Source organism: Diabrotica virgifera, chromosome 2 (assembly GCF_917563875.1).
Source record: "Diabrotica virgifera virgifera chromosome 2, PGI_DIABVI_V3a".
Classification (NCBI taxonomy): domain Eukaryota; kingdom Metazoa; phylum Arthropoda; class Insecta; order Coleoptera; family Chrysomelidae; genus Diabrotica; species Diabrotica virgifera.
The window spans coordinates 101,925,765-101,938,901 of record NC_065444.1 but is presented as its reverse complement, the minus strand read 5'-3'; the positions used below and the strand labels follow the sequence as shown (position 1 = coordinate 101,938,901).

The 13,137-nt window shown below is 36.7% G+C and overlaps 1 protein-coding gene across 1 annotated transcript in view; it reads left to right on the top strand.

Moving 5' to 3' along the window:
* Positions 1-13,137, top strand: part of LOC114337127 (pseudouridylate synthase RPUSD2-like) — a 398,024-nt gene that overhangs the window by 180,690 nt on the left and 204,197 nt on the right. Inside the window, exon 3 of the mRNA XM_050643903.1 lies at positions 7,851-7,938. Within this exon, the coding sequence (XP_050499860.1) occupies positions 7,851-7,938 (88 nt within the window). The remainder of the gene's footprint in view (positions 1-7,850; positions 7,939-13,137) is intronic.

Below are 13,137 nucleotides of genomic sequence, written 5' to 3'. Positions count from 1 at the left end.
CTCGATAAAAGGTGCCTTATCAAAAAAATACAAAGAGGCAAAAAAGTTTTTAAAACACTGTGTTTAACTAATGGTATCGCAGTAATAGTTTAATTGGAACGTACACAAACATTTGGGGGGTTTAAAGGAACAAAACCCCCATAAAATTTTTAGGTAAACATATTAAAAAAGAAGCCGCAACTCGATAAAAACTGCCTTATTGAAAAAATACTAAGAGCCAAAAAAGTTTTAAAAATATTGAATTTAACTAATGGTACCACAATAATAATTTAATTGGAACGTACACAAAAGTTTGGGGGGGTTTAAGGGAACAAAGCCCCCATAAAATTTTTATGGGGTGAACAAATTTCACTATAATTTTTCTGTAAGATGCTCCTGCCATAAGAATGTCACATGTCCATTTTAAATAAAATATCTCCAACAGATTTCGATATATTGGAAAAAATCGATTTTTATTTTGTAACTTCAGGGCTGTAACTTTTTTTATGTGCACATTTGTACTAAGGTAAGTTAGGTTCAAACGAACTATTTTTGGTGCCACAATATGTGATTAAATTTATGACCTGTATTTTTGTTACACCCTGTATATCACCATTTACCATATTGGGGATGGTGTATTGGTGGATGGAAAGTCTGACACATCAGAGACCGTATGCGTATCGAGCAGGAATCTGAAGAAAGGATCTCGCCTTGGGAAGATTACTCCTAATATTATCCAACCAAGAGTAAATTGACATCTATGTACCGGGTGTCCCAATAAGAATGGGTCTCGGCCATATCTCAAGAACCGTTTATAGTAGAGCTTTGAAATAAAAAATGTTATAACAAAAGTTGCCTCAGGAAAAGCCTGGAAATTATTTTCATAATTGTGGGACCACCGCTAGAGGGCGTAATTGAATATCAAAAATTAAAAAATCTAAATTTTACAAAATTTTCCTAATGAAGGGGCACTGGAAATCCGATCGTCGTATTCTTCATAAAATTCCACGCATATTTGATTTGACAAGTTTAGGTCTACCTTTGGAAATAAGAGGTGGGGGTGAGTGGGAACCTTGTTATGAAAAACTGGCTGTGAGTCCGGTTCTGCTTAATTAAATTTTGCAAACTTGGTCTTGTTGAAGACAGATCTTTTTCGTCAATGTAAAAGTTATGATTTCGAACCAACTTACTGAGTAATATGCCAGCTAGAATGCGTTATTTAATTTTTTTCAGAAATCTAGTGTTCCTTGGAAAATATTAAATACAAACATGCATTTTTAATAACATATTACAAAATTAGATAAAATTAACAACAGAATAGCGAAAACCGCATGTTAATACCTTTTTTCTATCTCGAGATATCTTACAAAACGTGTAAATTTAAAAACATAACTGTTACTGTCACCGGTAAACGAAATAATTCATTAAAAGTAGTGTGCTATGGAAACAACAAAGAAACATTTTCCAGCTGTCAACGTATATTAGGTCTTTTCAACGCTTCTCATTTGTTTCGAGCCTCGTTCATATCTCGTATATTAATATTATACACGGATTATACGGCATATGACAGAGGCTCGAAACAAATGAGAAGCGTTGAAAAGCCCTATTACAAAGAAATAAAAACAACTATTTAGTGATGACATAAACGTTCAAATTTTTGCCCATCATTTTCGTTGCAAACATTTACTCTTTCAAGAGTAGATTGAACAACAGTGTTAATTTCTGCTCTCGATATGCTTTGAATGGCGTTTAGTATTCTCTGGATAATGTATTCTAGAGTAGTGTATGGTGGGCAACAATTTGAATATTTAGGTCGTCACTAAGTAGTTCTTTTTGTTCTGTGTTAGATTTAATTTTAATAATATTGTTTCTGTTTATATTTTTGTTTTAATTAATTATATTTTTATACGTTGACATCTGGAAAATGTCATTTTGTTTTTTTCCACAGCACACTACTTTTCATTAACTTAGTTTACCGGTGATAGTAACAGTTATGTATAAAATTTACACGTTTCTCGAGATATCTTGAGATAGACAAAAGGTATCGACATGCGGTTTTCGCTACTCTATTGCTAATTTAATCTAATTTTATAAAGTATGATTAAAAATGCATACTTGTATTTAATATTTTCCAAAGAAAACTAGATTTCTGAAAAAAATTAAATAACGCCTCCCAGCTGGCTTATTACTTATTAGGATGGTTCAAAATTATCACGCTTACATTGAAGAAAAATATCTGTCTTCAACAAGATCCAGTTTTCAAAATTTGATTTAGCAGAACCGGACTTACAGCCATTTTTTCATAACAAGGTTCCCACTCACCCCCACCTCGTATTTGCAAAGGTAGAGTTAAACTTGTTAAATCAAATATGCGCAGAATTTGATGAAGAATACAATAATCGGATTTCCAGTGCCCCTTCATTAGGAAAATTTTGTAAAATTTAGATTTTTTTATTTTTGATATTCAATTACGCCCTCTAGCGGTGGACCCACAATTATGAAAATAATTTCCAGGCTTTTCCCGAGGCAACTTTTGTTATAAATTTTTTTATTTCAAAGCTCTACTATAAACCGTTTCTGAGATATGGCCGAGAGCCATTCTTATTGGGACACCCGGTACATACTTATATTAAAATGCAATTTAAGCTTTTATTTAATAAGCTTTTTTTCGCATGTGGTAGATACGTGCTCAACTATTATATTTTCTAAATATAAATTTTTAATTCGCCCCTCAGGTATTTAAGTTTGTAATAAATCAAACGTAATTACACCCCTAAAGTTCAATATGTAACAAAAATTACTTTCTAATATTATCCTAGAAGTTATTCTAAATGCAAGACGGCTATTACGAAGAACGAAATAAAAATTACAATGTACTAAAAATTTATTTTAAGGCTGTTTATAGCTCCTCTCCGTCCAATATTATTTATGTGCCATCAATAACATTCTATTTTATTTCCAGTTTCTACTTTTAACGTTTTACCATCAAATGCGAATAGATAAATTTTTCCGAGTATCTTTTGTGCTTTAGTATCGGCAATAATACACAGCAACAGCAACAACAAAATTGTGTTTATTCGAGTCGGACGACAACGTGAACAGAAATTTCTATTTTATGAACAAAATCACTAGTGATTAATAAACCTTTAATATGAAAAATAAATAAAAATTTTTCAATGTGTACAGAAAGCCTTATATTGAGTTACAAACTCAAAATAAGATTCAAATTTAAAATTGGAAATACCTAAGATTTTCTAAAAATTTCTTTTCTATGCTACAAAATCGGCAAGATCAATCAAATACAAAATCTTATAAACTTATAACACTTTGCCGGTTCTGGACAGAAGTTCTCTGTATCTGCAGCTGTAGGGTAGGGAGGGCGAGTCAATATTGTGCATCCTCTCAGGGGGTTGTCTTCCTTAGCTCGTTGTCCAACCTGCCATTTCCAGAAAGGTTGACAAATCGCCAGTGGACATAAAACGAAAAAAGGCGATGGACTACCCCAGCTAATTGAAATAATATTCGAAAATATTACCTCAATCATCCAAGATAGCCATCGCTACACCCTTAGCTTAGCTCAGTCACTCAGGTGTGTGTTCGTATTGTCCTAATCTTAGATATGAACTATGAAAATTTAGAATGAAAGCAAACAAAACAGTATTTTTAACTAATCATGTTTATTGTTCAAAAAGATGTAATAAAAATGTGACTTATTAAGTGCATTAACAAATATATTAAAATTCTTGCCAAAAACTAACAATTTGTAGATTATACTTATGCATGGCTTGTGGTGTTGGTTCGATGGTAACTTTTTGATGTCGAATGGTACTGCTGTTTCTGCAACTGGCGCTGTGGTTCTAAATGCTGTATTCCACCAGGCCTACGGATGTTGGTCGTTGCAGTCTTGGTGATGTGGTTGCAGTTCAGATGACATGGTCCTCGTTGTTGTATCGCCGGCGATTTGAGGATGCTTGAAGCTCCCGGAGGGAGAAAAGTGGTTTATTTCCAAAAACTATAAGATAAAGACACATATCAATCATCAAGAAGAAAAACCAAAATTTGCCATGTCTGCCATTCTTTTAAGAAATAATCAAAAATAGTACCAGATGACAAGAATAAATTAAATGGAATTAAGATTGAATATTACTAGTTAAAATTTGATTACTAAAAGCATATCAATAGATAAAATGAAATACAGAAACCAAACACATGGTTGAACATTTGAAGGTTAGGTATAAAAAAATATTAGAAAGACTGTTATAAGAAACTAGGTATGCATGGAATAGAATGAGGAATATAATGATTGTAATAATTAGAATTCTTAGTATTCTTATCCCAAGAGAAAGATCGTCTAGAAATAAAATAATGTTTTAATTTTAAAGCTTTTTTGCCTTTTATGACATTACCACCACTATTTTGAGAATTGAAATGACAGCGTGAACTGTAGGAAGTTAGGCATGTTCCGTATTAGTAGCCGAAAAAATCGTTCAGGACAGACTGAACCGAGCCATAACCCAGTTGAACTGATTGACGACGCACAAGCTGGCTTCAGGAAACACAGGAACACCATGGACCATGTAGTCGAGTTTGCTCAAAAAGTCAAGGATGCTTTCCACCGTAAAATGTCAACAGTTGCAGTGCTAGTAGACCTCAAAGCTGCATACGACACAGTATGGAGAGGTTTGCTGTTACACAAGATAGCGAAGTCTGGAATTGACGGTAAACTGTTCAATTGGATAAAATCTTTTCTCGGGGAAAGGTATCAGAGAGTAAAATTTCACAACCATTGTTCCAAATTCAGACTACAAAGACAAGGGCTGCCACAAGGAGCTGTCATCAGCTGTCAATTGTTCAACCTAATGATAAACGATGTGCTCGCAATGATTAGAAATACACCTGGTGTTGAAGCCCTCCTGTATGCCGATGACCTCCTAATATGGGCATCAAGTAGCAGTCTGAAAGCGCTCGAGGCAGTAATGAACCAGGCTCTCAAAAATCTAGAAAAATGGGCGGATAAAAACTGTCTAACTGTCAGTACAACCAAAACCGTATATCAAGTACTTACCCTTTCAACAAAGCAGACTGCTGTCAAGCTGACATACAAAGGAGTCGACCTGGAAAGAGAGGATGTAACAAAATACCTGGGGGTGTACATAGATAAGAAAATGACTTGGAAACCTCAAATCGACGACATTGCAGAGAAAGCCACAAAGAGATGTCGACTGCTCAAACGTCTCACAGCAACAAAATGGGGCGCCACGCAAGATGTCTTAGTAGCAACATACAAAACCTATGTCCGGCCGATACTAGAATATGGGAGTGAAGCTACAATAACTGCGAGTACAAACACCACCTCCAAGCTTGAAGTCGCCCAGAACACTGCCCTTCGCGTCATCACCGGTGCTCCAAAAACAAAACCGATTACATCAATGGAAGCCCAGACCGGTATTAAACCAATACAGTGCCGCAGAGAGCAACACGCGTTAACCTTCTGGGAAAGGCAAAGACGAATACTTCCACAAAAATGGGACGAATATAGACAAGCAGCCTCACGTCTTAAAACACAAACCACTCCGCTTACAGTAGCAAATCAAATCATGGAAAAATACCACATTGACCTGTCGAAAGCCGCCCCCTTACCACCGCAAACTACACTCGCCCGCTGTCTACCAAACACAGAATTGCGTCTTGAAAACCATAACGACCCGAAGCACTTATCGTCAGACATTGTCCTAAGGAAAGCCGCCCTAGAGACGATACACACCAATTACCCAGCGCATGAGTGGCTCCACATCTACTGCGATGGCTCCTCGATGCCGGACTCGGGAAGAACAGGAGCAGGATATGTCTCAACGTTCTCCAAAGGCTCCATAGCTGTGGGTGCCCCTCTCACCAACTATGGCGAAATTGCTGCTATACACGAAGCCGCTAAAAGTCTCGAGAATCTCCAACACCCCCAAAAAGTTGCCTTCTTCATCGACTGCCAAGCCGCAATCCTCGCCCTGTCGACAAATCGATATACCGACTGTGCCCAAACAATATCTTGCCGCGTCCAACTATCGAACTTGCTGGAAAAAGGGTGGCTGACTACTTTACAATGGATCCCTAGTCATTTCGGTGTTGAAGGGAATGAAGCGGCGGATGAACTTGCAAAAGAAGGCACTACTCTTCCACAGCCCCCTAGCTTCCAATCGTACACATCAGCAAAGTCCACCATTAAAAGAGGAATCAAAGCGAAGATAAAAGACCAGCAAATACAAGCCGGTGCTGGAAAATCTTGGGCCCACCTAATAGAGTCACCAATCCCTCACAACCTGCCGAGACCCATCAGTGTAGCCGCGTTCAGAACAACTACGGGGCATGACTACCTGGCCTCCCATCTACATCGCATCGGCGTCCGTGAAAATGACAACTGTCCACTATGTAATCAGCCCCAGATGGATGCTGCTCACCTCCCAGAGTGCCCAGCCCTGATAACAGACCCACCCGAGGAGGATGAAGATCGTCTACGAGAAACGGCTCGTCTATACTGGTCAGCGCGCCGCCAAATGGCTAACATGCCAAGGGTGGGCGTTGGCTAGTAAGTAAGTAAGTATGTTCCGTATTAAAACAGATACTCACAGAGTAATAATATACGGGCTACGTTCAGTATGATGATTTAGATTTTAGATGAAAATAGATATATTAAATAGAAGATAATAAAAGAGGATAATAAAAGAGGGCGCCAACGAGTTTTTAACGAAGAAAACTGGTAAAACAAAAAGAAGAAAATTATTGTTAATTAAATATTAAAGAAAATAAAGTAAAATAATTATTTAAAAATAAAATACCAAAGATGTGACGTTTGTAACGTTACAGACATTTCATCTATGTCGGCAGGTGTAGGCCAAGGCTTACCGAACGTATACTCTCGTATTGACGATAACTGCGGACATTCACATAGGACATGCTCGGCAGTTTCGTCATCTCGTTCATACTTCCTGCATAGAGGTGTGTCTACTAGCCCCAGTGTGTGGAGGTGTTTTCTTAGTTGACAATGGCCAGTTAACAAACCAACTGTCAAGCGTAGGTTTTTCCTGGTCATTCTCAAGTACTTTTCTGATGCTGACTTCCCAAGGTTCCTTAGTGTTACCTTGGCAAGTCTACATCGTGGCCCTTCTGCCCACCTTCTCACGGTTTGCGTGTGGGAGTGACAATTGACAATTTCCGTGATTGCTGCAGTTGACCAGCCAAAAAGATCACCATTGGACAAAAGTTTATTCGCATTAAATCAAGTTGGTGTTTTATAATTACTTTGTCTATCTTCGTCTTAATGCTACGTATCCTTTCGAAGGTTAGCGATCCAAAAATAGCAATTATAGCTGTGGAAACGACTGCACAAAAGATTTCTGGGGATGAGCGGTCAAACCAAATGAGTTTTGGGCGTCTTTCTGCTGATCTTTTCCCCTCTACTTTTCAATTTGATTCGGAGTAATTCATAATTCATGTCTTTCACCTCTTAACACATGACCCAAATATTGTATTTTACTCAATTTGATGGAATACTCATGGAATTCCGTGCCGTCGGTATTATTAGTGTACTTGATGATGAAGTTGAAGTTAAGTTTAGTAATCTTTCCAAAGGTAGATATTTTCTTTACACTTCTCTAGCCACTTTAAGGTGTGTCATTTCTGTTTGACGACTGGCTAGATAAGGCCGTCGAAATGTCCAGAAAGTGCGCCTTTCTTGATGCAGCTTGGAGAGGATGCTTTGGTAAGATAATCGCATGAAGGGTAGCTGTGGCTATCACTGCAGTTTGTAATAAGTTGACTCTTATGATGTATTGTTTCTTTAATTTTCGTTCGTTTAACACTTTTCTATTTTGTTTCAGGCTAAATTGGAAACAAAAGCTCTGAAGGCTAAACGTCCTGGTTTCACAGATGATCGGTATAATGAAACATCATACTACATTGAAAATGGTAAGTGGTTTATATAATACGTAAATATGGAATATCTATCTCTTCTTTCACATTGGATCATCCATGGCCTTTCTTGTGGCCCTTGTGTTCTTTAAGGTTGTTACTATTAATTTTTTGCATATTTGAGAGAGAGAGAGAGAGAGAGAGAGAGAGAGAGAGAGAGAGAGAGAGAGAGAGAGAGAGAGAACTCACCGTCCCCAATGTGAAGACATAATATTGTCTATTAAGCAACCCACATGCCTCGTGGGAGTCATATAATGTCCAAGAGCCCTAATCCTTAGAGATTGTATCCATCCATTGGATTTTTCATTTGTTATGTCAATTAAGGACTTTTAGTCAATAATTAAAAGTAACGTGTGATCCAAAATTATTGTCACCGTAGGTGGCTCTGAACGACAGAGATAGCTATACAGTGCATGTCTAATATTAATTCAGATATACTTTCCAGTTTACGTCAACTTTGACAGATACTTGTCAGTGTACGTACGTCAACTTAAAAACACTATAATTGAACATAAAAGTAGCAGAGGAAGCAAAATTTTAACTTTATACGAATTAAAAGGTCTTGAGATTAGGTATCTTTTCAATGTGTTTTTAATCTTTATTCGTTGTTTGAAAAAGTGATCATAACAACACTGAGTATAGCCGCAGTTGACCGTGACGTCACACTCCGACATACGTAATTTTTTGCACGGATAGTTTTGATCCCAATAATTGTGGATCGCTCGTTATTTAAGCTATGTATTTTTGGTGGGTCAGCATGTCATACCTGCAACAGCACTGATGATGCTCTACTTAGAGCGAAAGGTTTTTTTTTTAATAAATATACCTTATATAAAGGAATTTTTTGTTAAATTTATTTGTCTAACAATAAAACACTGAAAACGTTTGTTTTCTATACTTCCACAAAATTTATTATAACTATGTGACTACACCTGTTTCGGCAGAGTGCCTTTCTCAAGTGATTTAGTTTACTATTTGTTTGCCTTTTTAAAGTCTTTAACTGAAGAGGTTGAGGAGTGGGGAGCTGTTTGTCTCGAGTTGGTCATTCAGAATTATATCTGTATTTTTTAATTTATGAATTTCCATAGATTCTAATAAAGATAGCTTGAGGCCTTTATTTTGAATATGCAGAACTTGAAACTCTTCATTAAAAGAATGATTATGATCTAGAAGGTGAAGTGCGTATACAGAAGTGTCTGTTTTTCTATTGTTAAAAGCCCTTTTGTGTTCCGCTATCCGTTTGTCAAACGTCCTGCCAGTTTGACCAATGTAAGTTTTCGGACAGTCGCCACAAGTTAGTTTGTAGACACCACTCTGTAGTTGTTGCTCTTTCGGCTCGTATTGTTCTTAATATATTTGCTTAAGTTGTTGTTAGTTCTACAAGCTGGTGTTAGTCCTTTCTTTTTATGTATCTGGCTACTTTTGTTGTTATCTTGCCAGTATTATGTGATAGAGCAGAAGGTACTGGGTTCTTTCTGTGGTGGTGGATAGACTAATTTCAGGGCTTTCTTATGGAGTTTTTGGTTTAAAATTTTATTAACTGTTTGTTCGTTGTAGCCATTGTTTACAGCTATTTGTTTAATGATGTTCAGTTCTATTTCGAAGTAATTTTTTGACATGAGAATTTCTGTCAGTCTGGGTATCATGCTATGGTAGGCTGCTAATTTGTGTTGTGTAAGATGGGATGAGACCAAAAAGAATGGAAAAGGCCAGTCAAAATTAGGCGAATATATACTAATCTACAGTGGAGTAGCAAAAGAAAACAGGACCAAAGAGGGTGTAGCCTTACTAATACACCAAAGATACCAAAATAACATCAAAGAGTGTCAATATGTATCAGAAAGGATTGTCGCAGCAAAAATTAGAATGGAGAAGGAAGACCTGAACATCATCGGAGTATACGGCCCAGAAAATAGTAAGCCCCAAACAACAAGGGAAATATTCTATGATCAATTGCAACAAGTAGTAGATCAAGTTAGAGGAAAGTTGATAATACTGGGAGATTTTAACGCTCGAATAGGCAACCAAGTAATACCTGGAATTAAACAAAAACATAATGAGAATGTCAAAAACGAAAATGGAGAACTGATGATAAACTTAATAACGAACTTTGAATAAACAACACCTTTTTTGACCACAAAGACCAACACAAATATACATTCAATAATATCCGTGGACAAAGATCTATGATAGATTATGTTGTAACTAACAGAGATATACATCCATCAAAAATAATTGACGTAAGATGCCTCAACTCAGCAGATCTAGGTAGTGACCACAGCCTAGTATTATGTAAAATTAGAATCAACATGAAATGCTTCACACCTAAGAGAGTGGCACACCAACACAAACAAAAATCAAAGTCGAAGGACTAAGTACGGAATCCACGGAGTACTTATATAGAAACAGAATATCAGAGAAGATTGCTGATAATGAAATACTAGAAAACGATAACATCGAGGAAAGCTGGGAAAAACTCAAAAGTAACATAATTAACGCAGCACCAGAATCACTTGGAGAGAGGAAAGTAACGAATACCAATATATCAAAAAAGAAAACCCCATGGTTTCGAGAGGAAGTGAAGATAAAATGCGAAGAAAAGAAGAAAGCCTTTTTACAATACAGAACACAACAAACACAACAGGCATACAACCACTATAAAAGAATTAGAAACGAAACAAACACTTAGTCAGACAAATAAAAAGAGAACACTGGGAGAGTTTCTCAAAACAGATGGAACACGACTTCTACGGAACACAAAAGGAAATATGGAGAATGATCAGAGGACAAAGAAAAGAAATGAACGAACTAATAAAAACGAAACACATTAAGAAGGAAACTTGGGCAGACTATTTTCGATCTCTGTTTGCTAAAGATAACGATAACGAACCACCAACACCTGAAGTGACAACAAACGAAGAAATAAATATTGAAGAAGCAGAGGTAACGGAAGCATTAAGGAAATTAAAAAATAGAAAATCACCAGGAGAGGACAGAATATCGAATGAACTCCTAAAGTATGGAGGACAAGACCTGACCAAACAATTATTAAAACTAATCCAAAAAATAATAGAACAAAACAGAATACCACAAGAATGGAGATCAAGCATCCTAATACCTCTCTTCAAAAAGGGAGAAAAATCGGACCCGGAGAATTACAGAGGAATTAATTTATTAAACACGACACTAAAATTAACGACCAAAGTGATAACAAACAAACTGAATAAAATTATAACATTAGCAGAAGAACAACAAGGTTTTAGGTCGGGAAGATCATGCACCGACGCTATATTTATAATGAGGCAGATTCAAGAAAAATCGTTAGAATACAACAAACCGGCATACTTATGTTTCGTGGACCTTAAGAAGGCATTTGACAGAACAACACAATAAAAGTAAAAGTAGATGAGGAACTAACTGGCCCAATTGAAGCTGGCAGTGGGATAAGACAGGGAGATTCCCTGAGTCCTCTGTTATTCAACCTGATCATGGACGAAATAATAAAAAAAGTAAGAACAAAAAAAGGATACCAAATGGGAGAAAAACAACTTAAAATAATCTGCTATGCAGACGACGCAATACTAATCTCTCAAAGTGAAGATGATTTACAACGTATGCTGCACGAATTTAATATAACCGCTAGAAAATTTAACACGTTAATTTCCCCAAAAAAGACTAAATGCATGGTTATAACAGCAGATCTAATAAGGTGTAAATTAGAGCTGGAGGGTCAAATAATAGAACGAGTTTAAATATCTAGGCATCACACTATGCAGCTACGGAAAGCTCGAAACAGAAGTGGAAGATCAGGTGAATAAAGCAAACAGAGCGGCAGGTTGCCTGAATGAAACAATATGGAGAAATAAAAACATCGGAAAAGAAGTGAAAGGCAGAATTTACAAAACAGTCATCAGACCAATAATGACATACGCGGCAGAAACACGACCTAATACAGAAAGGACAAAAAGAATGCTAGAAACAGCAGAAATGAAAACATTGCGAAAAGTCGATGGTAAGACGCTGTGGGATAGAGCTAGAAGTGCAGATATACGAAGGAGATGCAAGGTGGACAACATTAATAACTGGGTGAAAAGCAGAAGAGTAGAATGGAGCGACCACATAAGCCGAATGACAACAAATAGAGTAGTAAGAACGGCGAGAGACGGTTCCCCAATAGGAAGACGATCAGTGGGAAGGCCACGAAAAAGATGGAATGACAACTTACTGGAGGCACATTGAAAACAGACAGAGTAATGTCTATATAAAAAGAAGAAGAGAGAAGAAGATGGGATGATGAATTGTGTATAGTTGTGTCAGTATGGGTAGGTTTATGATATACGGAGAACTCCTGTTTGTTGTGTAGTCTGGTAATTGTTACATCTAGAAAGTTTATGGACTATTCTGTTCTGTTTCTATTGTAAAATCAATATTACTATGAAGTGAATTAATATATGACAGAAATTGGTCAAGTTGCCTGTTAGTTCCTGTAAAGCATACTAGTTCATCCACGTAAGCAGAAGAGTAGAATGGAACGACCACATAAGCCGAATGACAACAAATAGAGTAGTAAGAACGGCGAGAGACGGTTCCCCAATAGGAAGACGATCAGTGGAAAGGCCACGAAAAAGATGGAATGACAACTTACTGGAGGCACATTGAAAAACAGACTGAGTAATGTCTATATAAAAAGAAGAAGAGAGAAGAAGATGGGATGATGAATTGTGTATAGTTGTGTCAGTGTGGGTAGGTTTATGATATACGGAGAACTCCTGTTTGTTGTGTAGTCTCGTAATTGTTACATCTAGAAAGTTTATGGACTATTCTGTTCTGTTTCTATTGTAAAATCAATATTACTATGAAGTGAATTAATATATGACAGAAATTGGTCAAGTTGCCTGTTAGTTCCTGTAAAGCATACTAGTTCATCTATGTACTAACGAACTAACAGGCAACTTGACCAATTTCTATCATACATTAATTCACTTCATAGTAATATTGAGTTTACAATAGGAACAGAACAGAATAAGTCCATAAACTTTCTAGATGTAACAATTACCAGACTACATAACAAACATGACTTCTCCGTATATCATAAACCTACCCATACTGACACAACTATACACAATTCATCATCCCATCCTACACAACACAAATTAGCAGCCTACCATAGCATGTTACATAGACTGACAGAAATTT